The sequence below is a fragment of the Melospiza melodia genome, chromosome 3, assembly GCF_035770615.1.
Source record: "Melospiza melodia melodia isolate bMelMel2 chromosome 3, bMelMel2.pri, whole genome shotgun sequence".
Taxonomy (NCBI): domain Eukaryota; kingdom Metazoa; phylum Chordata; class Aves; order Passeriformes; family Passerellidae; genus Melospiza; species Melospiza melodia.
Window position 1 is genome coordinate 102,960,049 of NC_086196.1, and position 24,797 is coordinate 102,984,845.

Here is a 24,797-nt window from a genome sequence, read left to right on the forward strand (position 1 = left end):
TGTGAAGATGCTTGAGTTGGACATGGTGGCAAAGATGGGGCTGATATGTGTTTACACAGAGAAATGGTAGTTCCTAGATTACCCACAGTAGTGCTACAGGCTAGATGTGAAAATAGATAGAATGATTGATATTTTATAAAAAAAAAGTGATGTCTTTTTCTCCCTTCCCTTTAAAAAGATCATAATTTGATCTTAAAATTTTTTTACTTGAAGGAAAGTATGATGTAATAGAAAGTCTTGTTTGTAGTGAAGCATATTGCTGTTAACATAATTGTGGTTATGTAAATAGAGCAGTGTTTTTTAAAAATACTCAATATATTGAAATTCATAGAATTTTTGCATGAATACAAATATATATCCAAAGAACATTTTCCTGTAAAATTGGTGTCAGGTCTTGGCTCCTGCATGTCAAGAGATTTTAAAAAGAAAAATAAATACACACAACTAGATGAAATGAGACAGTAACTTAAACTATTTTGGTTGAAGTTGTTCTTTTGTTGAACATAGTCTGGGACCAGTGAGCTCCCTGTGAGGATTTTCCTGGCTTTTATTCTACACTCACTTTCTGTTTGTGGCAGTGGGTTGTGAGGGAGTTTGTGTGAGGCACACCAAAACTCCCTTGGCTGGAATTGGTCTTCTATGTATCTTACATTTGTTTGCATGATGCGTATTTGAAAACCTTGGTAAGGAACACACCTTAATCTGTTCAGCTGTGTTCTGTATGTGCTTTTAAAACTGTAAATAAGCATGCAAGTTCAGGGTTATTTCTTTCAAGGCAAGTGTGAAATAACTAAGCTGTCTGTGCACGTAGCAGGACTTTAAAAACTGGATTGGAGGACATTTTTCACACTTTCTGCTTAATTACAGAGGTTTCAAATGAGAGTTGGGTTTACTTTTTAAAGTGCAATTAAATAAATCCATTTAGCGCCTAGACTGTAAGTAATAAAGATGAAACTGAGACCTAGACTCAGTAATTAATGCCTTAGAAAAGCTTTTTGTAGATTAAGAACCCGTGGTTGTCACGATAGTAAGAGAGACATTATTGTCTGCTGAGATAGCAGATTATGTGAGAAACTGTTACTGGAAATACCAGAGCTGTAAAATCTCTACTGAGCTCAGCATTTCCTGCCAGGTGACTTTTATCTGCTGCTGCCTTGCAAGTTGGATGTGATGGCTGAATGGCTTTAATTATTCAGTTTAGTGCTTAATTATTGTCTTCTACATGGTACAGAAATCCAGAGAGATTTTGGTCAGAAATGCAGCTTTAGCAATTAAGTCTAATTTAGCTGTTTCATATTATTGAAGTAGATTATTTTTCTTGAAACATAGTTTTAATTAGTGAAGTGCACTTGGATAAATGTGTTTGTGTGGCATTTTTAAGATTTGGTTTGGGTTTTCCCCCCCTCTAATGCCTACTCTGTTGTATTGTCTTAAAGCAGGAAGCTTGGAACTGATCTCCTAAATTACCATTTAAGCATCCACAGAAGTGTTTTCATTATTTAATTGTACTGAGTACCCAGGCACTTCATGGAAATGGTGCATCTGCTTTGAACCTCAGAGCCATTATGCTAGATAGGCATTTTCCCCTTCATTTCAAAAGTCTAATGACTGCTGGGGAGGGAGGCCCCAGCTTCTCATAATGGAAGAAGACTTGATTTTTACAGAAAGTTCTTGAATGTTCTTTAAAAACTTGAAAATTGAATCAGATGTTCACCTAATCAGCATCAAGCAACATAATATTCGTGTTGGTTTTTATAAAAAATAAGAGTGTCTGTATTAGTAGAAAAAAGATCCACAGAGCCACTTATCTCATGGGCAGTACACTGAGATGCTTCATGTGACATTTGATGGATGCCCTTTTAAGACTGTCCTCTAGAAACTCTCCTTTTAGGCAGTGTTTCCATACTGTTAATATTGATGACACCTCATTTAGTTCTGCTGCTCAGCTGGCTGCTTTTCAGATGTGGTCAGTATATGCCACAGAAATGACATTACTCTTTTGACCTCATTGTAACAATGGCTTCTGTTACATGTAATTGAAATGTTCTTTAAATGCCTGTAAACTCAGAGAGGGTCTGAGCAGGGATTGGGAGGGTTCTTAGTGATATCTCTGTCTGTTCTCTAATCAATTGCCCTTTTTTTCCAGGTAGCTTTGCTTGGCTCTTCTTAGTATGGGAAGTGTTGAGGGTTCCTGGGATTAAATGCACAATCAGTCCATTGTATTCCTTTCATGAAAGGAAATTATGCTGAATGTATCTGGCATGGTGTCCTTATTGTTGGGATAATGTTATTCAAATTCATTCATCATTTTAGAACCTAACTTGAGAATGGACAGTTACAATAGTGTAAGAAATAAATTGACATTTTCATACAATACATTGGGGGTTTTACAAGGAAGAGCCTTGGCTTACCTTCTGAAGGAAAAAGCTTAGTCCATGTTAGGAAGATTTGCATTGCCCAGGTTCACAAACTAAAGCTGTACACATGCTCATGGGAGCTGCTGTTGCAGATCTTGCATGCCTGCATGGTGGGAGTAAATGGCAGCCTCCCTGCTGACAAACAGGGTTTGCAGATTTAGAAACTGTCATTGTGACAGGCAAATGTCACTGTGCTGTCAAAGAAGGGGAAAGAAACTTCTCATTATTTACTTTTCTAGAAATCCTGAGTGTGGTCACTGTGGCAGCAGTGAGAAGTTGTGAGCTAAAACTGCCCTATAACAAGAATAATCTGGAAGCAGTAATATAATTGTATTTGTATTTTACATGCATTCTGTCTTTAAAACATAACTAAGCATATGTGGTATATTTTGACATGACATTTAAGTGTGGATGCCTCTGAACTCATTAGGAGCATTGCTTTAGCTGAGACTCACAGAGCAAAGCCATCCTACTGAGCTCTTGTTGAATGTTTGGTGTTTGCTTGCTGTTAGCTCACCCAGAGGCTTGGGAGATTAAATGTGCTCAGTGTATGTCAAGAAATCCCATCTGTATGTGAAGAATTTGTTGGGTGAGGTGTAAAGGAACAAAGCATTTTGGTGCTGTGTAATTACACTGCTGAGTGTGAAGCTTGTCTGGATGTCCCTGTGGCTCTGAAATCTCTTTAAACAAGAATCTGAACTATTGGGATGAGCTGGCATGGAAGTTTCTATGTCTTTGGCAATAGTAGCAAATTTTTTTGGAAATAAGAGATACTTAGGCCCCAAAACATCAAAATTACATATTGCAGCTATTTGACAGTGGTTTCTACATCTGATGGTAACAACTGTGCCATGCTAGGGGAACCTGCTCAGGGTGACTGAACTGGTAATCAGGCACGTTATCTCTGTTAAGTTGTGGTTCCCTAAAAGCTTTTACCTAGAAAGCTATCTCAAAGTTAAGTTGTTCTGAAAGAAGAGTTTGTGTTACTGTTCTGGTTATCTGAGTCTTGGCTGTGTTTGTCAACAAATGTATTCTTTTGGTGGACAATATTTTCTTTTTAATGACAGTATCTAATTTATCCTGCTCCAGCTGGAATAGCCTGCAGGGTCTTCATTGCTGGCTGATTGGATCAATTATTTATGTTTTAATTAGATGATAAATAACTTGCTTTTCAGTAGCACAACTAAAATAACTGTGTTTTATAGTCTTTGAATTTAGCAAGGCAAATTTTGAAGGAGAACTCACCCCTGCAACTGCTATGTGCATGAGTAGGTGCTGAATGCTGTTTGGAATTAGAGATGTGGGGTATGTTTGTCATAAACTGTTGCTGTAGCTTGAGAACAAAGTGAGCACTCTTAATGAATGTAGAGATTTTTTTTGTATAAGAAGGAGACTAAAGTAGTCCAGCAGAGCATCTGTTAGCAGTAAAGGTTTAATGATTCCATGTAACTTCTCTGCCATGTCAGACTGTCAAAAGTTTTGTCATATGTATTCACAACATACCAAACAGAGTCATCAGCAGTTGCAGGGGTAAGAAGCCTCATCTGTTTCTTTCTTTCTTCCTTTCTTTCTTCTTCAGTCTTTTTCTCTCTCTGTTCCTCTCCCTTTCTTCTTCTCCTCCTTCTTTTACTTCCTTAAATCTCTAAGTTTAGTTCACAACCATCCCAACCAGCTTCATGGGTACAAAGTCAGATCTAACAAAAGAAATTATTGCAGACATTTAACTTTTAAATTACAGACTATCGATGGTCCCTGCGAAGTCATAGTTCACACGTGGGAGACTCATCTACAACCACGATCAATTACCCCTTTAGGTATGGGCATCAACTGCATCTGTTTGAGGCATATGCATAAGATTGCTGATATGCTGCACACTGGTTTAGAGGGATTGATAGCTATAGTTTTAAAATACTTAAATTTATTAATGTGTGGGAGGTATAGACTTTTTCTTTGCACAACATGGGCCTTACTCTCAAAATATATATGTATATATAAGTAAGTGGCTTCAAAATGGAAGTGGATGTGAAATTCTTTGCTGTCATCCTTAAGATTATGTGGGTTGGTTTTTTTACTAATTTGAAATTTTAATAATTTTCTGAAAGCTTAATTCTTTGAGACTAAGGATCCATATGATCTTTTTTAAATAAAATGAGGGGAGGGTGTGAAGTCACTGCTGTTTTTTATTTAAGTGCTATTTAATTAGTAAAATTTTAAACAAAAATGTTTAATTAGGCTTCTATAAGTAAATGGATTAATGCAAATAGAGAAATGAATGTACTTATTTACCCGTCAATTGAGCAGAAATGTATTTTGCTGAAAGAAAGGGTGGCATGCAGACTTGCATATGAGTTACTAATGCTTTTCTGAACAGGGAAAAATTTGGGTTTTAAGAGTGACTGAAATAACCTTTGAATGTAGCTTGTAGTTTAGATCTCTTATGCTGCTATGGCATGTTTTATGCACTGTCTTTTCTAGCACATAAAAAATACTATTTTCTCCACACTTAGAAGTTTACATTTGTTAAGAAACTTTCTAATTATTTGAAAAAATGTCTTTTTGAAAGAAGGTGGTATCAAAGAATCTGTTAGTCATTAATAGTACCATGATCATGTTCCGTTCTCCCTTTGCCTTTTTTTTTTTTTAATTTCAGTTGAATTTGTAGTGTTTCTTTTCCTGTAAGAAGGTTATTTCTGTATTTGTCAGTAACTGATAAGAGAAGCAGCCTATCCTGTGCTAGGACCTAGACTTTAAATTTAGATTACCTCATTCCAAGTTGAGATTTTTTTTACCCCAGGTAATACTCAGTTCTTCATAAGCAGTTTTTAAGAAAATGCAGCAATGCACAGTATGTTAGCACTGGGTCATTTTGATCCTAAATTGTTGCCTGTGGTCATTAAGAAATTAGGTTAGGAGCCAAATGATTCTTAGGGGAAAATAAAGGGATTAACCACTGTAGAGGCAAAGTTATGTGAAGTTTTATGTTTTGAGAAATAGATGGTTTGTTTAGACTATCTGTTCTGTTAATGCTGATGAGTTTACTTAGTGCCCTTAGGATTTCATTCTTAAAGCTTTGGAAAGAGTAAGGATAAAAGTAAGTGTGAAGTGAGTGTTTTCAGTATTCATGCTAGGTTGGTTTCTGTCACATGGGCAGAATAAGCATTTTAATTGTGACTGACTCAATTTAAAAGCTTTAAATGTGCAGCAGGACAACTTTGTTGTATATTTGCAAGAAAATTTAATGTCTTTGACACTACTTTGACAAGTAAAGCATCTTAGATACTAGTGGGATGTAGTCAGCAGCAAAATACTGCAGCAAGCCAGAAAATTGTGCAAACTTTTTACTCTCAGTTCAGATTACTTGTAATGAAATGTGGTATTTTGTGTGTTGGTTGGTTTTTTCATGCAGAAACTGAGAAAAAACATAAATTGAGATCAGTCCTTATAGAAGGTTGCAAAAAACATGCTGCTTTGTCTGATTCAGTTTTCCTGCATTTTCAAGATACACTTTTTAGAAGTGAAGTGGAGAAGTAGAATTAATTTAACTTGGCAATGATTTTTAAATGTGAATACTAATTACTTTTTTCCATTCTTTTCCGTTCCTTTTAATTCTAGAAAATAAAATTATTGTCGATGATGGAGACTTTGGAATCTGTAGTAAGTGAGATATATTAACCTTTATTCCTTACTATGAATTTAATTTAAACAAGGTTAAGTCTTGTATTTGAAAAATGTTTGAGATTATAGGTTTTGAAAAGAATTGCCTATGATAGTTTTCTCTGCTTTTATAGTTATTTTTGTATGTAGCATTTGTGAATTCACACTCAGGCTATTATCCCTTCTAATGTTAATAAAAGAGTGCTAGGAAGAGTTGAAGTCTTGTCGCTCTGATGGTGTTAAAGGTTGAAATTTGGGAACTATAAATCACGAGCATGCATTTTTTGAAAGCAGTGAATAGGCTTAGCTTTCTCTTAATACTGAACTTCAGAAAAACTCTTCATGCCTGGAAAAACACTGTATTTACCCACTCTGCCTCTTCAGTCAGAGATGCAGCTGCCAAAGGGTTCTTGTAAGCCCACACCTCATGTTCTTGTGTGCACAAATGTCTCACTTGTGACAGTTCTGACCCACCTCTCACTTAATGTTCAATCCTCTGGCACTGAAAGTAACTCCTTACCATACCTCATGAATCTTGTCTTCAAGCTTTTCCATTTTCCCCTCACATCCTCATCAAATGATGGGTTTGGCTTTTTAGACCTCTTCAAAACTGTGGGGTTTGCTTCAGCACCTGGTTTGCAGCTTGTGCTTCTGGTCCTCCTCCTTGTTTTGGTGTTGAGGGTGAGGATTCTCCACGCTTTTCATCAGAACTGTTGCTGTACCCTGTCCTGCAGACTTGCACTGCTTTACTGGCACTGATTGTGATGGGCTAATGGATACACCTGTTTGATCCCATTAAAATCCTGTTGGCTGTTCTGGGTGGTTCAGAAAGACTGGGGAAAGGCTGCACCCCACTTCTTACATTACTGTAGATTAAGGCTGGTGACAAGGAGGATTATCTGGAAGGTGATGGCAAGAAGAACTACCTAGATCTCCCTAAAATGAGTTACTAAAATGTCTTCTCCTTTCTGTTTTGCTTTTGATAGATGGTATTAAAACTGTGGATGCTGGTTGGCTGACATGTCAGACAGAAATCAGGCTACGTCTGCATTATTCTGAGAAACCCCCTGTACTGATTTCTAAGAAGAAATTTAAAACATCAAGGTTTAGGTAAGAGCCTGCTCATCTCAGTATGCAATTTACCTCATCTTAATTGTCAATACTAGGGGTATTTTTTTTACTTAATTGATGTAGCCTTTAAGTTCATTTTGGATTACTAGCCCAGTTTCCAAGTGTTAAAGCACAAATATTTACTCCATAATTGTCTTGGCATTTCTTGCTTTTTAGCTGTAACTGTAGATTTCTTAGATTCTTACTTAAATCAGTTTGGCGCTTTTCTCTGCAGAGGTGCCTCAAAAATGAGGCATTTTTATAACTCCACAGTTCATTGTCAGAAATGGGTATCTTAGCCCTGGTGTTTAGAGGACTGCCCTGTTGCACACAGTGGATAAGGATTTGGCTGGGTGGTTGCCCTGGATGTTGCGGTCAGCAGCTTGATGTCCCAAGTGAAAACTGGGGATGAGGGATGACCCTCAGGGGTTGGTGGTATGGAAAATAGGGTTGAGTGTCCTTTCAGTAGTTTGCTGATGACAGCAGCCTGAGCAGTGCAGTCACACTGGAGGCAAGGGATGCCATCCAGAGGGAGCTTCAGAGGCTTGGGAGCTCAGATCTCACCAAGGCCAAGTGTAAGGTCCTCCACTTGAATTGGAGCAATCCCAAGTGCAAGCTGGGTGGAGAATGGACTGAGAGCACCCTGAGGAGAAGGACTTGGGAGTGTTGGTGATGAGAAGCTCCATGTGACCCAGCACTGCACACTTGCAGTTACAGAAGGCCAAGTGCATTGTGAGCTGCAGCAGCAGCGGTGTGGGCAGCAGGTGAGGAGGGGATTCTGGCCCTTGCTCTGCACTGGTGACACCCCACCTGGAGAACTGCATCCCCTGCATCCAGCTCTGGGACCCCCAGGCTAAGTACATGGAGGTGTTCAAGTGAGTCCAGAGGAGACCATGGAGGTGCTCAGAGGGCTGGAACACTTCTTGCTGTGGACACAGGATTAGAAATTCTGTGTTCTTCAGCCTAGAGAGGAGAAGATTCTGGGGAGACCTTTGCAGCAGTCCCTAAAGACAGCTGAAGAGGGACTTTGGATAAGGGCCTGGAGTGATAGGACAAGAGAGAAGTGTTTTAAACTGAAAGAGGACAGAGTTAGATGAGATATGAGGAAGACATTCTTTAATGTGTGGGTGGTGAGGCACTGGCACAAGTTGTCCAGAGTTGTAGGTGCTGAAACCCAAGAAGTGTTCAAGGCAAAGTTGAATGGAACTTGGAGGAACCTGGTAGAGTGGGCATCCCTACCTGTGGTAGGGGGATTAGAACTAAATGATCTTAAAGATCCCTTCTAAACCAAACCATTCCATGGATCTGTTATACTTGATTTATTTCTTTTTTTCCAGTTTTGATTTGATTTCCTCCCCCATCAATTCCAAATTTGCTGATGAGGGGAAGATTTATTTAATATGATGCTCTTCAGTGAGATTTAATACTTACATTGTGTTCTGTACAGCTTTGCCTTTTTTCCTTGCATGTTATAGCAGGTAGAGAGAGTAATTTCTGAAGCCAGCTTCTTATCTAAGTTAAATGGTTGAAATAAAACTTGATAAGCTACATGCATTCACTAAATACTCTGTCCTAAAATGTTGGATCTGTCTAGTCATTTCTGTGACTGTCACTTGCTATGGCAGTGTCATTTTTCAAGTTTCTGGAGTACCTGTGTTGTGACTTCTTTTATTTTTTTTTTATGAGGATATATTTCAATGTGGACTTGGTGTAATAGATTTCCATGATTGTAATTATTTCTTTGAGATATGACATCAGTTTTACTGGTGACTTGGCATCTATAAATGATAATCCTGTGTCTCATCTGCTGTGTCTGTGATGCAGGAAGGGATTTGGTTTACTCATGTGTGCTTACTTCACTGACATAACTAATTTTGTCTGGAAGGTTTGCTCTGTATGATAAAGGACTCTGAGTCTTATAGAGAGGCTTATGCTTCTCAGTCCAGGATTTTTTTCAGAAATCCATTCAGTTTAAATGCTCATTCAGGATTTTTCAAGGGATTTAATTACTTCAGCCTATATTACTTATGTCTATATTAGAGTATACTTATCTGCCTTATCAGAGAGACATAGCAGCAGCCACCAATGTTCAAGGCTTGACCTTGATGATGACTGCTGTTTTCAGTGCTTTTTGTTAGCTTGTTGGCATTATGGGTGTCAGCCTGTACAGGAAGGCTGTCTGTTTGGCAGCCCAAATAGTCTGGTGGGAGTGCTGCTTCTCAGACCCCTAGCAGAGTTCTCATATTTCCCCATGTTCAACTTCTAGCAGTGACTTTAGCACTGAAATCTGACTAAAATAGGATTTAGACAATGGCTGCAAACTCTTGCTCATGTGAGGAGCCTCTGTATGCAGTCCTGTTCTAAATCTTTATCATTTGTAAAGGTACTGCAGTGACTTGACCATTTGTTTTGTGTTTCTGGATGAGTAGAGTAAAATTGACCCTAGAAGGCCTAGAGAAGGATGATGATGAAGACAAGACATCCCCTACTGTTCCCCAGAAAATGGCAAACACGGTGGAGTTCTCCTTGATCAGTAACGACGACTACAAGTGTCGGCACTCTCAGCCAGACTGTGGCTATGCCTTGCAGCCAGACCGATGGATAGAATACACAATACAAACCATGGAGCCAGATAACTTGGAGTTAATATTTGATTTTTTTGAGGTATGTCTCCTTACCCTTAAGAAGCAGCTCCAGTCTGCCTTTTGGAGCTCAGTTGTTGTGAAGATTTCACTGTTGAAACAGAGCTACTGCCTGATGTTCTTCATATTTTGGATTTATGTACACAAGTGTGAGATTACTGACTCCCAGCCCATTGTAGAAAGGTTGTGGTGAGCCTTCTTGATGTGGCACAGGAAGTTTTTCAGTTCTGTTAATTTAGAAGTCAGTACAAATTAAACTTGAATCTGCATGTGTGCAGTATTGCATGCTGTTAGGTTGGCTTGATATTAATCCTTTATCAGGATATTAATCCTTTATCAGCTACGTTATGCTTCCCCTGCTTCAGCCTGTACAATGTGTATATAAACTGATTATATCACAACTATTGAATCTAAGTTTTTATATTTATAAGCAAAAGACATTTCTCTGAACTAACTCATGCAGATTAAAACTGGATTCTCACAATTGTGTCTGTTATTTTACACTGTTTTTTCCCCTGAAAAGTCTCAGTATTTGAAGTTCTTTTTAGAAGAAAGCAACTTATACAGAATAAGGTTTTTCAAGCATTCTCTTTTTGGTCTGAAAATGCCTTCAGGATCACTTACAGTCCTAATTGTAAAGTGTCTGCATAGTTCCTGAACTTGACTATGGTCAAGTGCACATTCTGTATATTAATTCTTCTCTGCAAATGCATACCAAGTTTTCTAGCATTTTAAGCATAAATATTATTCCAGTAATTTTTGTCCTAAACAAGGCTTGGGCATTTTAGAATATAGATTATTCCATGCATGCTATTTTGATGTGAAAAGTTTGAGATGTACGGGGTGTCAAAGAAAAATGTGAGTTTTGTAGATTTCTGTTAAAGTTTTCATTTTCCTGATAGTAATTCGTAACTTACTGTTACATTAAACAATTTTAGCTGAAATTAGTGTTTTGTGTAACACACGAGAAACCTGTGTCGTGTCAAGTCAGAAGAGTTTGTTTAGAATTCTCACTCACATCTAACAGTAGGGGTTTTGGGTTTTTGTTTTTGTTTTCAGGAAGATTTAGGTGAGAAGGTAGTACAAGATGATGTGCTCCCAGGTCACGTAGGCTCTGCCTGCCTCCTGTCATCCACAATTGCAGAACCTGGAAAGAGTGCTGGAGTTCTTTCACTTGCCATTATGAGCAGAAATCCAAGGAAGACAATTGGAAAAGTTAGAGGTACAGTTGATGCCAGCAACAGATGCAGATAACTTTCTTCAAAGCCATCTACTGTTTACTGACATGGGAAGCATTGCTGTTTTTCTTGCAGTGGACTACATAATTATCAGACCTATCCAGGGATACACTTGTGATATGCAGGCTTCATATGCAAAGTACTGGAAACCAAGAACAGCTCTGGATGTTGGACACAGGGGAGCAGGGAATTCTACAACAACCACTAAGTAAGTTTGTTTGCATTTTAAACTGGGGAAATTGTTTTCTGTCACTGACATCAGTTGAGGAAGTGGACATTTTGAAAAGCTGCAACCCATAGTCATTTACTTCAGTATCAACTTGTGGGTAGTCTCTAAAACAAAAACTTCTGATTTGTGTTTCTGTTGGTTCAATTCTGTGCTATACTGCATCTAACAAACACTTTATCTTGGCTGTTGTTTCAGGCTTGCTAAAGTTCAAGAGAACACCATTGCATCCCTGAGGAGTGCTGCTAGTCATGTATGTAAACACATTTTCATCACACAGCACCTGTCTCATGCAAACTAGGTTGGCTTGTACACTTAATTTGCATGATTCAATGCAGTGAATGGTAATTGAACTGATGTAAATTAGATAAAATGACTGTGGAAATTGCTTGATTTATGGCAAGTTAACAGTAGGTTAGAATCTTCTCAAGTCCCTTAAAAAAATAAAAATTTCCATTTAGTGTATTCTGCTGGTATTCTAATACAGGGAGAATTTTAGTCTCAACCCTCTACAGACAGTTTCAACAAGTGAATCAAATTTTGGCACTCTAGAGTCTGTCAGCATCCTCTCATGTGGCAAAGGTCTTGCTCAGGGACTGCTGTGTACTGAAACTTGCTCTCTGAAAATGTGACTTGGGAGCTGAGCTGGTGGAATAAACCAGTCCTTGTTTTGGTGCTTGCTGCAGTGAGGACTTGAAATCCTAAGACAGAAGTTCCAGTTTGGGAGATAATAGCTCCATGTGCCTAAATTCTGTGATGGAGATGGTCACTTTTATTCCTTCCAATAATCTTGATCACTGAACAAAGTTGTAGCTGCTAAATGACTGTTTTGAACAGTAGTCCTTAATCCCTGAGTGGACACTACAGGTTTATAGACAGGCTTTTAAAATGCTCATGAGATATATGCATTGAGGCAGAAATTTGCTGTGAAGTCATCAGCAGCATGACTAGAGAATTGCTTTCATCTATTTGCAGATTGAAAAGGCTGAAAGCTACCAATTTGAAAATATTTCTGCTGAGGAAAGGGCTGAAAAAACCCATGTCCTATTTTCTCTCTGTGCTGATTGAAAAAGTGGGTGTCAGGGTGATAATTTGATGAATGGTGTTCTTGGAGGCCTTCAAAGGAATGACTTGCAAGCAGTCAATATGTGTAAAAAACCCCAAACCTGTTACTGTCTTTTTCTTTCTGGGCCGCCCTCTTTTCTGGAAGACTGTACTTCCAGCTTTCCAGCTTTTGGATCTTTTTTCCTTTTTTAATACCTAACAGAAAACATCTACAGCTGAAAAGGGCAGGAAAATGCTGAATGCAGCTATTTCTGCTCTTGCACAGATTATAATGCACTGCTGCTGTGTTACTCACTAGTGACTCCAGAAGTTTGTTCCTATATGGAATATCTCCCTAAAGCCTTGGCAATATGGAGCCATCACCTGTCTGTTGGTGTGGTGATGGGGAGGAGGGAGGAAGATGCCTCAAAGTTGTCTGTGTTTAAAACATTTGTGTCTAAAAATATTGTCTTGATCTTTCTCTGTAATCAGGTTCACAAGACTTGAACCTTATTAGAGGGCTTTATAAGATTAAACAAGATATATATATATGTCTGTATAATGGTAATTAGGATAATTTGCCATATATTTCTTTCATCTTTAATAATCCATTGCTGAGCATGATTTAACTGGCAACAGCCAGTTGTATTCAACTTCTACTTGATATCCAGGACCATGAATATTTGACAGTACTTGCATGCAGTTCTGTTGTCCTTGTGCATAAGTAGTTAATGGGCTTTTGTTTTGTGTGATTTTCAATTTTCTGCAGGGAGCAGCATTTGTGGAATTTGATGTACATCTTTCTAAAGATCATGTGCCTATAGTATACCACGATCTCACGTGTTGCATGGCCATGAAAAAGGTAAAGATAATAGCTGTATTTTATGTGTAGATATGCCCATTCTAGAAATGTAAAATATTAAGCTCTCACAGAAATAATTCTGGGCTCTCAAGGGATGGAATGGCAATAAATATGCAGCATTACTTACTGCATAGATCAGGGAAGTTGAATTTTTTCCTTTTGATGTTGTAGCAACAGCATTTCAGATGCATGGTTTGGCACTCTTCAAGCTGACATTGTAGTTACTATTTAGCTTCTTTCTGACTCAAGATTTGGAAGAAAAAAAGCAGACAGCTGTGCTCTATTCTGTGGTGCCTATGGGGCTCTCTTATACTGAGGCCTGAATGTTTGCATTTTGTCCTGTTCTGCTTATCTTCCCTCCTAGTTCTGGCAGTGAATCCAAAGAGAGATTGCAGAGCACACTGCTCTGTGTTCTTGGCACTGGGTCTTGTGGCTCAAACTCCCACACTCACTGCAGTATTGCACTTTTTAAGAAGCTTGGTTTAGAACAGTGTGGAAATGGAATTTGACTGAGGGGAATGAATGTTCAGTGTATCTTCACTCACTATTGTCTTGCTCAGTAAAAATTTCTTAGTGAAGAGGGGAAGTGAGAAATGGACAGAATTTTTTTGACACCAGATCTTTATTTTGGGAGTGGTCTGTGTGTGTGAATTTTATCCCAGGACATTTATATATTTTATTAGTTTCTGAGACATTGGATAAACGGCAGTAAAGTGAACTTGGAATATTTTTACTGCATTTCTTTACTTGTAAACATCTTTCCTGAATACATTAACCAATCAAGTTTTTACAGAATAATTATGCTACTGTTTTGGGGATGAAAGAACTTTAAAGACTCTGTCTTGCATGGAGGCAAAACACTGGTTTTCTTCCAGATTGTTTTATGCTTTTAAGTGCCTGTGTTGTCTTGTGAAAACTGATCATCTTATTCGTAAGATATGACTTGTATCTTTATCAATAAAATAGGAAACAATAATTGCCTTAATGGCTACTTTATGAAGGGTGTGTAGGCTTTTTTGTTGCTTTCAGTGATGTTTAATTATGTGTTGTTTCTCTTCAAAGAAACTGGATACAGAGCCTTTGGAACTGTTTGAGATTGCAGTCAAAGAACTCACATTTGATCAGCTGCAGTTGTTAAAGGTATTGTTTCCTTGGCTACTACAATATGCTGTGTGTAGAATTTTATGAAGCTTGGAGGTTTTGGGAGTAACTACAGATAGTTCTGGAGAGTACAGTTTTAAAAATTGTGCAAACAGAACAATTAGGTAATTCCAAGAAAAATACTTTTGCAATGGTTTTATAACTTGGATAAATGTCATTACTTTTATGCTCTAGAAATATGGTATCTAATTTTAAAATGATAAAGGGACTGTGTTGAACTGCTCTACCTTCCAAACATAAGTGCCCTGTCTAGATAAAAAAGGGATGAGTGGGCTACTGAAGACCCTGCTGAGCTACCTGCCCTCAGTCAAGGAAACCATCTGGCTAATCCAAGAACCATATGATTCTTTTTACTTAAAATTACTTGGTCTGCTCCTTTTTGTGAAGAGCGAATTTGAATGGAGCAAGGGAGTTGGCTGTGTCTGGCCTGATTCTAGCTCAGTGTGTGTGACTGTAATATAAAACAGGTCAGCAGGATTGAAACAGAGGAGAGATAATGTTCAGACTACTTCACATCTTGATGTTGAATTATAATTTGTATGGGTTTACCCTTAACACGATTCCTGAATTTTCAGTGAGCATGTTTTCAGTTTGGTTTTGAGCTTTTATTGAAATTGTGAAAACAAAGTTTGAAAGAAAATTGTGATGTGTACAATTTGTCTTTTATTCTTTTACAAATTTTATCTGTAATTGACTTTTAAATTGTAAAATTATTTACAAGCAAAATTAGTTACATTTTACATGTAGGAAGATGTGGGTAGAGTGTTAATGCTGCTCTTATGCTCTTCAGCTGGCTCACGTGACGGCCCTGAAAGTAAAAGATCACAATGGTATGTACTAGTTTGGAAGAGTGTTGGGATTGATTTATTGCCATGTAATGATATAAATTCTGTGGTTGCAGCTGCTTGTTGTAATCACATTTGTCCTGAACATTCCTAAATGCTTAAATAGTTAATTTTGTGCATGCTGTAGAGTTCTTTACTGGGAAGGAACTATCTGAACAGAAGTTACTCCCTTGGGAGGCAGGGACAGAAGGGTAGAAGGCAAATATATAGATCAATATATTTCTGAATAATCATAACAAAATTGCCACTGATGTTTCCATCTTATGCTTCTCCAGCTGTACCTTCAGCTCTTCAGACTTGCTGACAAGAACTTTGGTAACTGCTGTAGGATGTCTTATCAGTGCTGTAAATTTTTGGCCTTAATTATCCCTTTTGTAGGGACAGCAACTTCTCTCACACATCCTACCTGTATAAGAAAAGATAAAATTTTAAAAAATTCAACAAATAAGCCTTGATAGCCAAGGCTTATTGTGGATATAATTCACTGAGTGAAGTGGTGAGGCCATTCTGAGATATAGATATATATATATGTATATGTATGTATGTATGTATGTAGTCAAGGGTTTAAATTCCAAACCAGGAATTGCCAACACCAATGGGAGTATGTCAGTATTAGAGGAAAAGGTGTAGGTAATCAAAAGGGAGACCTGGTTTCATTGTTCACTCCTAAAGACCTTATGATTTTGAGCCAGTTTTTTCTTGCTGGCATTACTGGGATTATGCTTCTGTTGTTTTAATTCAATATTTCATCTTTCTTTACAGCATCTTTTAGTGATGAAGAGAACTCTGCTTTTGAGATGCAGCCATTTCCTTCTCTGCAAAGAGTAAGTGGTGAATATGGAGCAAGATGATTGGGGAACATGAAAACCTGTGTTTTACTTTCAGCTTTGCACACATAGCAAAGGGGATATTGAATTTTGGGTTTAGGCCTCTGGTATCAATGCTGGAACTGAGAACAGGGGTTTTATTGTTGGGCACTGGAGGGTTTTCAGTGCTCACAAGTAACAGTCTGTGTGTATTTCAAGCTTCTGAGTTCATGAGCCCAAGCTGTGTAGCTCAGGGTGCACTCAGTTTTACAGCTGGTTAACATGTGGGCATTGCCTGTTAATGCATTGACAGTTTCTAATTTTGAAAGAAACCACACCTGCCCTTTGGCAGTTCCTCACAGTGTCTTGGCCATCTCTCAGAGCCAGACACTGAGAAATGTTGAGTGAATTTCCAGTGTGTTTCCATTTAGGACTAGTTTGTGTTAGCTCCATCTTTTGAAATCACCTTGCAAATAATTCTTTACAGGAATTTCACATGAAATAACTTTTGTTATCATGGTAATGGCAAGCTCCTGGATTTCATACTTAAGATGTGTTTTGCATTCAGAAGAACTTTCTGGAGAAAGAAAAAATATTTTTTCTTTAGGAGTACAAATGAGGCATTTCTTACATGTGTTAAGGTGAATTGACTCATACTTGTACCTTGTCAAAATCTTGTCCTTAAGATTGTATCCACTTTTATGTATTCATTAAGTTTAAACTGGAGTAAAAAGGGTGTATACGTGTGTTTTATAAAATGTTAAAAACCTAGGATTTTAAATTCTACTGTTAGGACGCCATTAGCATTAAAATCCAATGTATTCTCCCAACAATTACCTTCCCAGTGCTTTTTTGTCCTCCTTTGCTGTTGGGTCTCTTCATAGTAAAATTTTTTTCAGGTCCTGGAGTCTGTTCCTAACGATGTTGGGTTCGACATAGAAATAAAATGGATCTCCCAACAAAGGGTAAGTAAAGATACATGTGATTTACTTTGATTGTTTGAGACATTCTTATGGCTAAAGCTTGTAATTTGATGTGACAATTTATGAGCTGCAAAGGCATAATTTTTGTGGGGGTTTGGGCATTTAAAAAAAATACTGCATTATTTTTAAACTGGGGTATAGTAGCATCACTCCAACAAATGAACAGTCTTATTCTTAAAATAATAAAATTCATAGGATTGAGTTTAGACTGCTTTTGGTATGAGATTCTTTTTAAAGTCAACAGATCACAACAGGGCAGACAGGAAAGTGCCAAGAAATTCAACCTCTCCTGGCCCTGTGCAGGAGCAGCTACAGCATGGTGCAGTGATGCAAGCAGCTGCTTCCTTCCAGTCAGCAGGGCTGCAGACTCAGCTGGATTGTGCAGCACTCAGTCCAGAGGGAAATGGGTATAAAGGCTGGGATTGGAAGCCTGGAGTGGGGGAAGGAAGCTGAGGACAGTGGTAGGTGGAAGTCAGTATGCTAGTAATAACCACAGAGAGTAGCTGCTGTAATTACTGGTCTTCAGGGAATTCCTTTGTGTTTTTGTAGCTGTAATAGGCTTCCTAGGAATGTATTCCTTGGATGGGGAGACAGGGAATTTTTCAGTGAATTTTACTGTTGTGAGAATTCAGCTGCCCCTCTCAGGCTGTCAGTCCTGGAGAGCTGGAACCAGCACTGAGCAGACTGAAGGATTGATGCTGCATTCAAACTGGCCAGCTGAGTTCTCACTTTGCTCAGGTTGACTGAGAGACCATTGCTGGTTAAAATAATTTTAGTAAGCATTCATTTAAGTGACTCAAACTTGTGCTTTCTTTTTCCAGGATGGACAATGGGATGGCAACTTATCAACTTACTTTGATATGAACCTTTTTCTAGATATTATTCTGAAAACTGTTTTGATGAATGCTGGACGAAGAAGAATTGTGTTTTCTTCTTTTCATGCAGATATTTGTACAATGTAAGTTTAGAAGAGAAATAATCTACTTTGGTTTTGAAATTTATTTTTATTTGGTAAAATTTACTTTGTATTTTAAAATACACAACAGGAAATAAGTAACAGGCGTTTTCCTTAGACATAAAATTTGGGTGCCAAAATAGTTGGGAACTGAAATGAGACCACTTTGCTATCTGGAATGAGCCTGAAAAATAAAAATAGGTGAACAAAGTCATAGTGGGTAATTTTGTCAAGTGCTTTTCTGGATGCTTCACTCTTTCTTAGCTCAACAAAAATGTCAGGGTTTCTTCTGGTATCCCAAAGTCTTTTCCAGTCATACTTGAGGGGTGTGCAAGCCTAACTTAGGAACAAATACTCTTGTTACAGTATTCAGCTTGAAAAATGCATTAGTAAGGTTAGGGGCTGTGTATTAACCATATTTAGAAATTCCTGTCATGGATCTTCATGATCATCATGAATCTGTGCATTTAAGAAGAAAATTACAGAATTAAATGGCCTTAGGGGATTATATATAAACATATTGAGGATGTAAGGCTGAGTTCAACATCAAGCCTAGCTTCCCTTAATATGTGTTAATCTCCAGTAGTGGCAAAAGGACTCATTGGAGCAGTTTGTCAGCACAGTTTGATGCTAAACTGTGGGACCATCTCCTTGCACCAGCTAGGAACTAGAAGAATGTGTAGGAAAGAGAGCAATTCCCCTTGAAACAGTGAGATCAAATCTTTGTTCTTTCACTTGTATTTTTTTCATGTGCTACTTGTGGACTTTTGTCCTGACAGGATCCGACATAAGCAGAACAAGTATCCTGTGCTGTTTCTCACCCAAGGGGAATCTAAACTTTATCCAGAGCTCATGGATCTCAGATCTCGCACAACTTCAATTGCCATTAACTTTGCACAGTTTGAAAACTTGCTGGTAAGCTGACAAGTTAAAATCAAATGGAATTATTACTGCTTGTTTTAAATCTATCATTTTTGGCACTAATGCTTTAAATTATGGCTAACCTCACAAAAGAAGTACACTAATATTGGCAGCTGCCAAAAAAAAGGTCCATTGTTTGAAATGTTTTTAATACAGTGTTTTAAAAATAGCACTCTAATTAAACTCTCTAATTGTGTTAAATATGTTTTATTATTATGAATGAAACAGTAAGGAGCTGCCAGTGTTAAAAGATTAAAAAAGCTGATGTGTTTCAAAACCATGGATTTTTAATTGAAGTCTTTTGTATTTCAGGGAATTAGTGTGCATTCTGAAGACCTGCTGAGGAATCCATCATTTATTAAACGGGCCATATCCAAAGGCCTGGTTATTTTTACGTGGGGTGATGATACAAACGACCCGGATAACAGGAAGAAGCTGAGAGAATATGGTGTTCATGGGTTAATATATGACAGGTACTTAGTTGTGGCTTTTTAAAAGAATGATCATAATCACCACCATCATCAAGCTTAGAAACTATTGTAAATTGATTCTGGTGAAATTTCATGTTGCTTCTTGGTTGACTGGGTGCAGAAAGTACAAGGACCCCATAAACCCCGATCAAGAATAAGTCTAACACCAGTTCCCACTCTTTCAGCTGTATCTATGAAGCAAAATAACTTTTGTTTTTCCTGAGATCAACATAAATGTAGTTAGATCCTTTAAAGAACAAGTGTATGGCATACACGTTTAAGGTACTACTAATATTCATTATAGTAATTTTTAGGTTATGTAAATGTGTTACAGCGAGGAAAATGTCATTTAATTGTTTGACTGGAAGTTTCAGTATTCTACATTGAGCTGTGGAAATAGTTAACACAACATTTTCTTGTGTTTCAAAGCTGTGAATTCACATTTTTCCTATCAAAATTAGCTTGGAGTGACTCCAGGGCAAACTGCCAAATTAGTAATTTGAGAAAGTAGCTGTTACATCAAAAAATTCAGGTAGAAACATCAGAATACTGTGTTAAATATTTTAAAAAAGCATTGTTGTGTTATTTGGTTGCTTACAGCATCCCAAAGTTTTAGGTCTTTTGTCTTTGAAGATGAGAAATTCATCATTATGAGGTGAAGTTTAATTTGAAAAACTGTATTAAACTAGAATTTCCGATAGAAAGTAATTGGGAAAGCATTAAGTGTAACTGAAGTTTCAAATTACAGAAGGCTTTCAAACCTTCTGCTTTAGCAAGAGTATTGCTTTGTATATTGTTTTACCTACAAAAAAAAAAAAACCAAAACCAAAACAAAAAAAAGAAAAAAAAAAAAAACCAACCAAAGAAAGAGGAATCAATAATTGTCAAAGGCTCTGTTTTATAAAGTGAAAACTCAGAGTCAATTTAATCAACTCTAGGGGCAGGAAATCAAATATGTTTGCTCCTAGGGTTCTAGGCTCTCAGTATAAAAAAATTAGTTAGCTCTTTTCTATCTGTTGTTGACTGCTGGGAGTCATTTGTCATTTCAAGGTCCATTGCTTCTCAGGTTTGCCAGAGGTGCCCCTTCTTGTGCTGTACAGAAAGTCTCCCATTCATTTGCAGTAAAAAAAGGAATAACTAGGTTTTTACACTAGGGATCAGCTTCAGACTGAGGACATGGACACAAGTCCTCTTTCCTGCTACAGCAGTGCTGTGTGTTGCACCTCTCCTGCAGCTCAGGACTGGGGCCTCTTTAGTCAATGAAAAATACCTCTGGACTAGAATGCAGGTGAAAGAATCATCTAACTACTTAGTGTGCAGTCATAGGGTAATGAAATTTTATTCTGTGGTATGCATAAGTTAAAGTGATATATTGTTGGTGGGGTGTTTAATCAAACTCCACTGCATAAAGTGTTTGTGGAATGTCTCTTCATCTCATGTCTACTAATCCAGTCTTCCAGAGCTGTTAATTACTCCCTGTGCAATAGATATTCACTACTGTGGTAAAACAGTAAAGCAGGGGCCAGCCTAACTTCTGACTTCGTGTTGCTTTTATTGCTTTAGATACTCCATGCTACTTAAATATTGTGGCATTTATGTTGAGGCTGCTACTTGTCATCTTGTGTCCTATTTGGTGTATTTTAAGTTGTAGTAGGTCAGTAGAACACCTTTCATCTCACTTTCTGATAACCAGCCAGTTCGTTGGAAGGCTTAATTCCCTTGTGGATTTAACTGAACAAATATTTCTTGACCTTCCTTCACTGTTTAGATAATCTGGATTCTTAATAATGTTTATCTCTCCTCTCGCTGCCTGCCTCCTCTGTCACTTCCACTTCAACATCTTCCCATTTTTTGGAGAGGAACCCCAAAATTAGTATTAACTCCAAAGTTGTTATTGCAGGCTTGTTAAGTGTAATTTCTAAATGTAATTTCCCTTTTTTTTTCTGTAGGCCAAAACAAACAATGGGATGTCCCTTTGCAATTCTTAATTACTTTTCAAGTTTTACTAATTGTGTGAGTAAAATTAAATTCACTCTTAATGCAGGTTAGGGATATTACAGTTTCTGAAAGTTGCATCAGATGTCTCAAGGTGGACATTTTGAGATGCAGGTGGTACCTGCAAGTCCTGGAATGTAGGGATGTAAAACCTGGCAGCAAACATTTCCACTCACAGCTGGAGCTGCTGGGTAAAGAGTCAGTCTTTCAGATCACTTGAGACTTGAAGTTGATATTTAGAGTTTAAATAGGTATGGTGTCAGCATCCATATTCTGTGCTGTTTGGAGTTTAGAAATAAATAAATGTAAAACTAAATTTAAAAAGCAGAACTCAAGAGAGAGAGAGATGTACACGATTGTTCCAAGGCCTAAGTAATAAGTAGGGACTGCAGTATTCTGTTCTAGTGTCAAGCCAGTTCAGGCTGTTGTTGTGTCTTCAAATTCCAGAATATTTCCTGGGCTGAATTAAGATGGTGCTTCTTCCATGGTTTCTGTATTTTTGTTCCCTGGATTTATGGCCAAGTCCAGATATCTATCAATTATGGTATTTTGTGTTGCTGTTTACTAGGCCTTTACTTACACCATGTTAAGTGCTAATTATCTGAATAATCTAGGAAGTGAATAGAGGAATTGTAGTGAATTTTAGGTTGCTTGTGTGTGGCCCTGAGTTACTGTGTGCAGTAGTTATTTCTGAGATTATGAACTGTGTGCATAGAGATTATTTCTGTAAGCGTTTTTTTTCCAAACTTTAATCATCCATGTAGAATTGACCAAAACACTGTAGCCAGTTGTGAAGATGGCAGAAAAACTGTGTCCTGAATACCAAAAGTTGATGATACCAAGCTCTGGGAAAAAAAAAATGCAGGTAGGGGGTCTGGCTTTGCTTTGCATGGAGAACAACTGCAAGACTAAATCTGGGAAGTTTACAAATGCCAAAAATATTAAAAGGCTGAGCTCACTGGGGCAGAGGAAAGAACACAAATGCACTCCCTCCCCTCATCCAGGCCTTTCTCCACTTGGGCTGCAAATTATTACATACACCCAAAGTCAATAATCCAAGCAGATGTTCTGGGATGATAATTTCCTATGTTCCTATGTTCAGCTACCATTCGTCTCAGTGTTTAACCAAATTATTTGAATTAAAAGGGCAGCCTCTACAGAAAGGTGCCATGTCTGCCTTCAGGCTTTTATTTGGGCTCTTAAACAAGAAGGTACTTTATGTGCATGACTGGGTGTCTTCTGTCTGCACAGAAATCACATCCTTAAAATGCTTTATTAAAGAAGAAATTTCAACCTATTGTGAAATTACTATGGCTTGGTTAAAATGCTCATTTGTAAAGCATGATTTCTGAGATGATTGATCTGGTGCTTTTTTCCTGGATAGGCTTTGGAAATAGTCCAGAAAATATATCTGTATTTAAAGATACTTAACTCAGTAAGAATAATGCAGCCTTGTATTTTTACACCTGCTGGCTGTATATTGAATACCAATGTGGAGAGGGAGTGGGTGCTAGCTTACACTTGCATCATCTTTTCTCATTCACTTTACGTGATCTGAATTTTGTTTGTTGAATAATACACAGAACTGCATAAAAATACGAAATCACTATTTCCCAAACATGGATGCTGAGAGCTTTTCCATGAGAGCTTTGTCCAAACACTGCAGTTCCTTAGGCTGCATGTTGCATTTGCAGGCAAAAGCTGTGCTTGACTGGTATTAGTAACTTCCCAACATTTACACAAATTTAGCTGGCAATCAAATCAAAAGTGTTTTAAATACTTCTCAAAAGCACAAGACTGCTGAAATCTGGGCTGCCCTGTTTGCCTGAAACTGCATGTTATTTAAATAACAGCATGGATATGTGGAGGAAGTGTAGTACAAGTTGATTTATAGCCTACTCAGTAATTGAATTAATATGTTATGATGCATTGTTAAGACAGTTTAACTCTTCCCCATTTTGTGAATTGGAAAGTAAACTCGAAGTTTTTCCTCGAGATCTAAAGAAAAGTGAAAAGCTTTAATCAAAAGCTTCAGAAAATCTTTTGAGCATGGAACCAGTATTTCAGTGCTGCTGCCTCTTGTCTTGTATGTGTTTTCAAAGGTTGCAAAACACCTTTCAGGAGCCAAGCACATCAGTTTTACACTCACTGCAGAGCCCTGCAATGTTCTGCAAGTCTTTTGTAGAAGGTGCTTACTTAAGAGTATTGTTTAAAGAACTTCCCAGTCTTCTGCAGGGTTTGCTTCTTAACAGGAGTTTGTATGGAGAAACTTTGGTGCATAGTTGCTTACAAATTATTGTCCTGTTGAAGAAAGGAGGAGAGGGAGATGGAAGTTTATTCCTTGTCTTTACAGTGATGCTGGAAATAATTAGAGAAGTACTGGAGCTCTGTTGCTGCAAACTGATGGTGTACTTTTGTGGACCAAAACAAAAAGTAGGGTCAAGAAATTCTGAAGTTTTGCTTTGACTTGTCTTCTCTGCCTTTGGTTTAAAAGAAACCAGATACCCACATTGGAGTGGACTGGCTCTAGGGGACAGCTTGAAAGGAGCCTGGAGGGTTGAATTCATCCAGAATCTCAATTGAAAATAATTTAGAATGGAGCAGGAATTAAAGAGTTTATACTTGTTGTAGGAAAGAACTAGTATTAAAATACTTGCCAGAAGCTGCTTGGAAACATGCTTAGCCATGTTCTAGGAACAAGGGGCTTAGAAGAATCATTCTGTTGCTGTTCTAGTGTCTAACTGATGGGAAAGACTTCAGCTTCTTAGTTCCTAACACGTGTTTTATATAGAATAGTATCCTCGAGTTTCAGTGTTTTGTGTGGAATTTGCAGAGAAATTCATAAGGTGCCAGCTGACTCAGCTGAAGAAAGCACGGGAAGGAAGGAAGGTGGAGCTGTTATTTTGCAGAAAGCTTCCATTGGGCAAATTTGGGTCATATCTTAGGCCTGTATTGGATTACAAGTGGTGTGCAAGTAATTCAAATGCTGTGCCTTCTGTTTGAATTTCATCAAACTGGACATCTATCCTCACTCCTAGGAGTTTCTTCACAGAAATTGTCCTTGACCTTACTGTGATCCGTATCAGTATTTCCTGTGGAAGTGTTTCCTCACCTGAATCCCATTATTGTACCCATCTTTGAGCTGCATGTTGGTTTTGGTGTCTTGGAGTTGCCAGCAGTTCACAAGTTGTCTTGTCAGGGTGAAAGGGCACTTTGCACTCTCTCACTTGAGCACTACATTGTTTTGTTAGTGGCATTGGTTCCTTTTGGGCTTAACTTGAAAATGTGTGAGAGACAAAGGAGGATGAAATAAAAGCAAACTACTTTCTTGAAGGAATCATAAGTGAAGTATGATCATTCTTAAGGACTAAGGGAGAAGCCATGGTAATTTCTTGCAGAAGTTTTCATTTCAAGGAGAAAAACTTGAAGACCTGCAATACCTGGAACTGTGTATGTGCAACAACTAAA

At 37.9% G+C, this 24,797-nt stretch overlaps 1 protein-coding gene across 6 annotated transcripts in view; it reads left to right on the top strand.

Annotated features, from left to right (window-relative positions):
* The window catches only part of GPCPD1 (glycerophosphocholine phosphodiesterase 1), a 42,424-nt gene that overhangs the window by 15,192 nt on the left and 2,435 nt on the right, over positions 1–24,797 (top strand). For 5 of the 6 annotated variants that reach the window (XM_063152378.1, XM_063152374.1, XM_063152379.1 and 2 more), the window contains 15 exons: positions 4,156–4,231; positions 6,030–6,071; positions 7,058–7,181; positions 9,611–9,845; positions 10,883–11,045; positions 11,137–11,269; positions 11,486–11,540; positions 13,101–13,193; positions 14,256–14,333; positions 15,145–15,184; positions 15,962–16,023; positions 16,905–16,970; positions 17,810–17,946; positions 18,723–18,858; positions 19,177–19,337. In XM_063152378.1, coding sequence (XP_063008448.1) covers positions 4,156–4,231; positions 6,030–6,071; positions 7,058–7,181; positions 9,611–9,845; positions 10,883–11,045; positions 11,137–11,269; positions 11,486–11,540; positions 13,101–13,193; positions 14,256–14,333; positions 15,145–15,184; positions 15,962–16,023; positions 16,905–16,970; positions 17,810–17,946; positions 18,723–18,858; positions 19,177–19,337 — 1,601 coding nt within the window. Of the gene's footprint in view, positions 1–4,155; positions 4,232–6,029; positions 6,072–7,057; positions 7,182–9,610; positions 9,846–10,882; positions 11,046–11,136; positions 11,270–11,485; positions 11,541–13,100; positions 13,194–14,255; positions 14,334–15,144; positions 15,185–15,961; positions 16,024–16,904; positions 16,971–17,809; positions 17,947–18,722; positions 18,859–19,176; positions 19,338–22,093; positions 22,195–24,797 lie in introns of all 6 variants that reach the window. The other variant, XM_063152380.1, reaches the window with a different exon arrangement.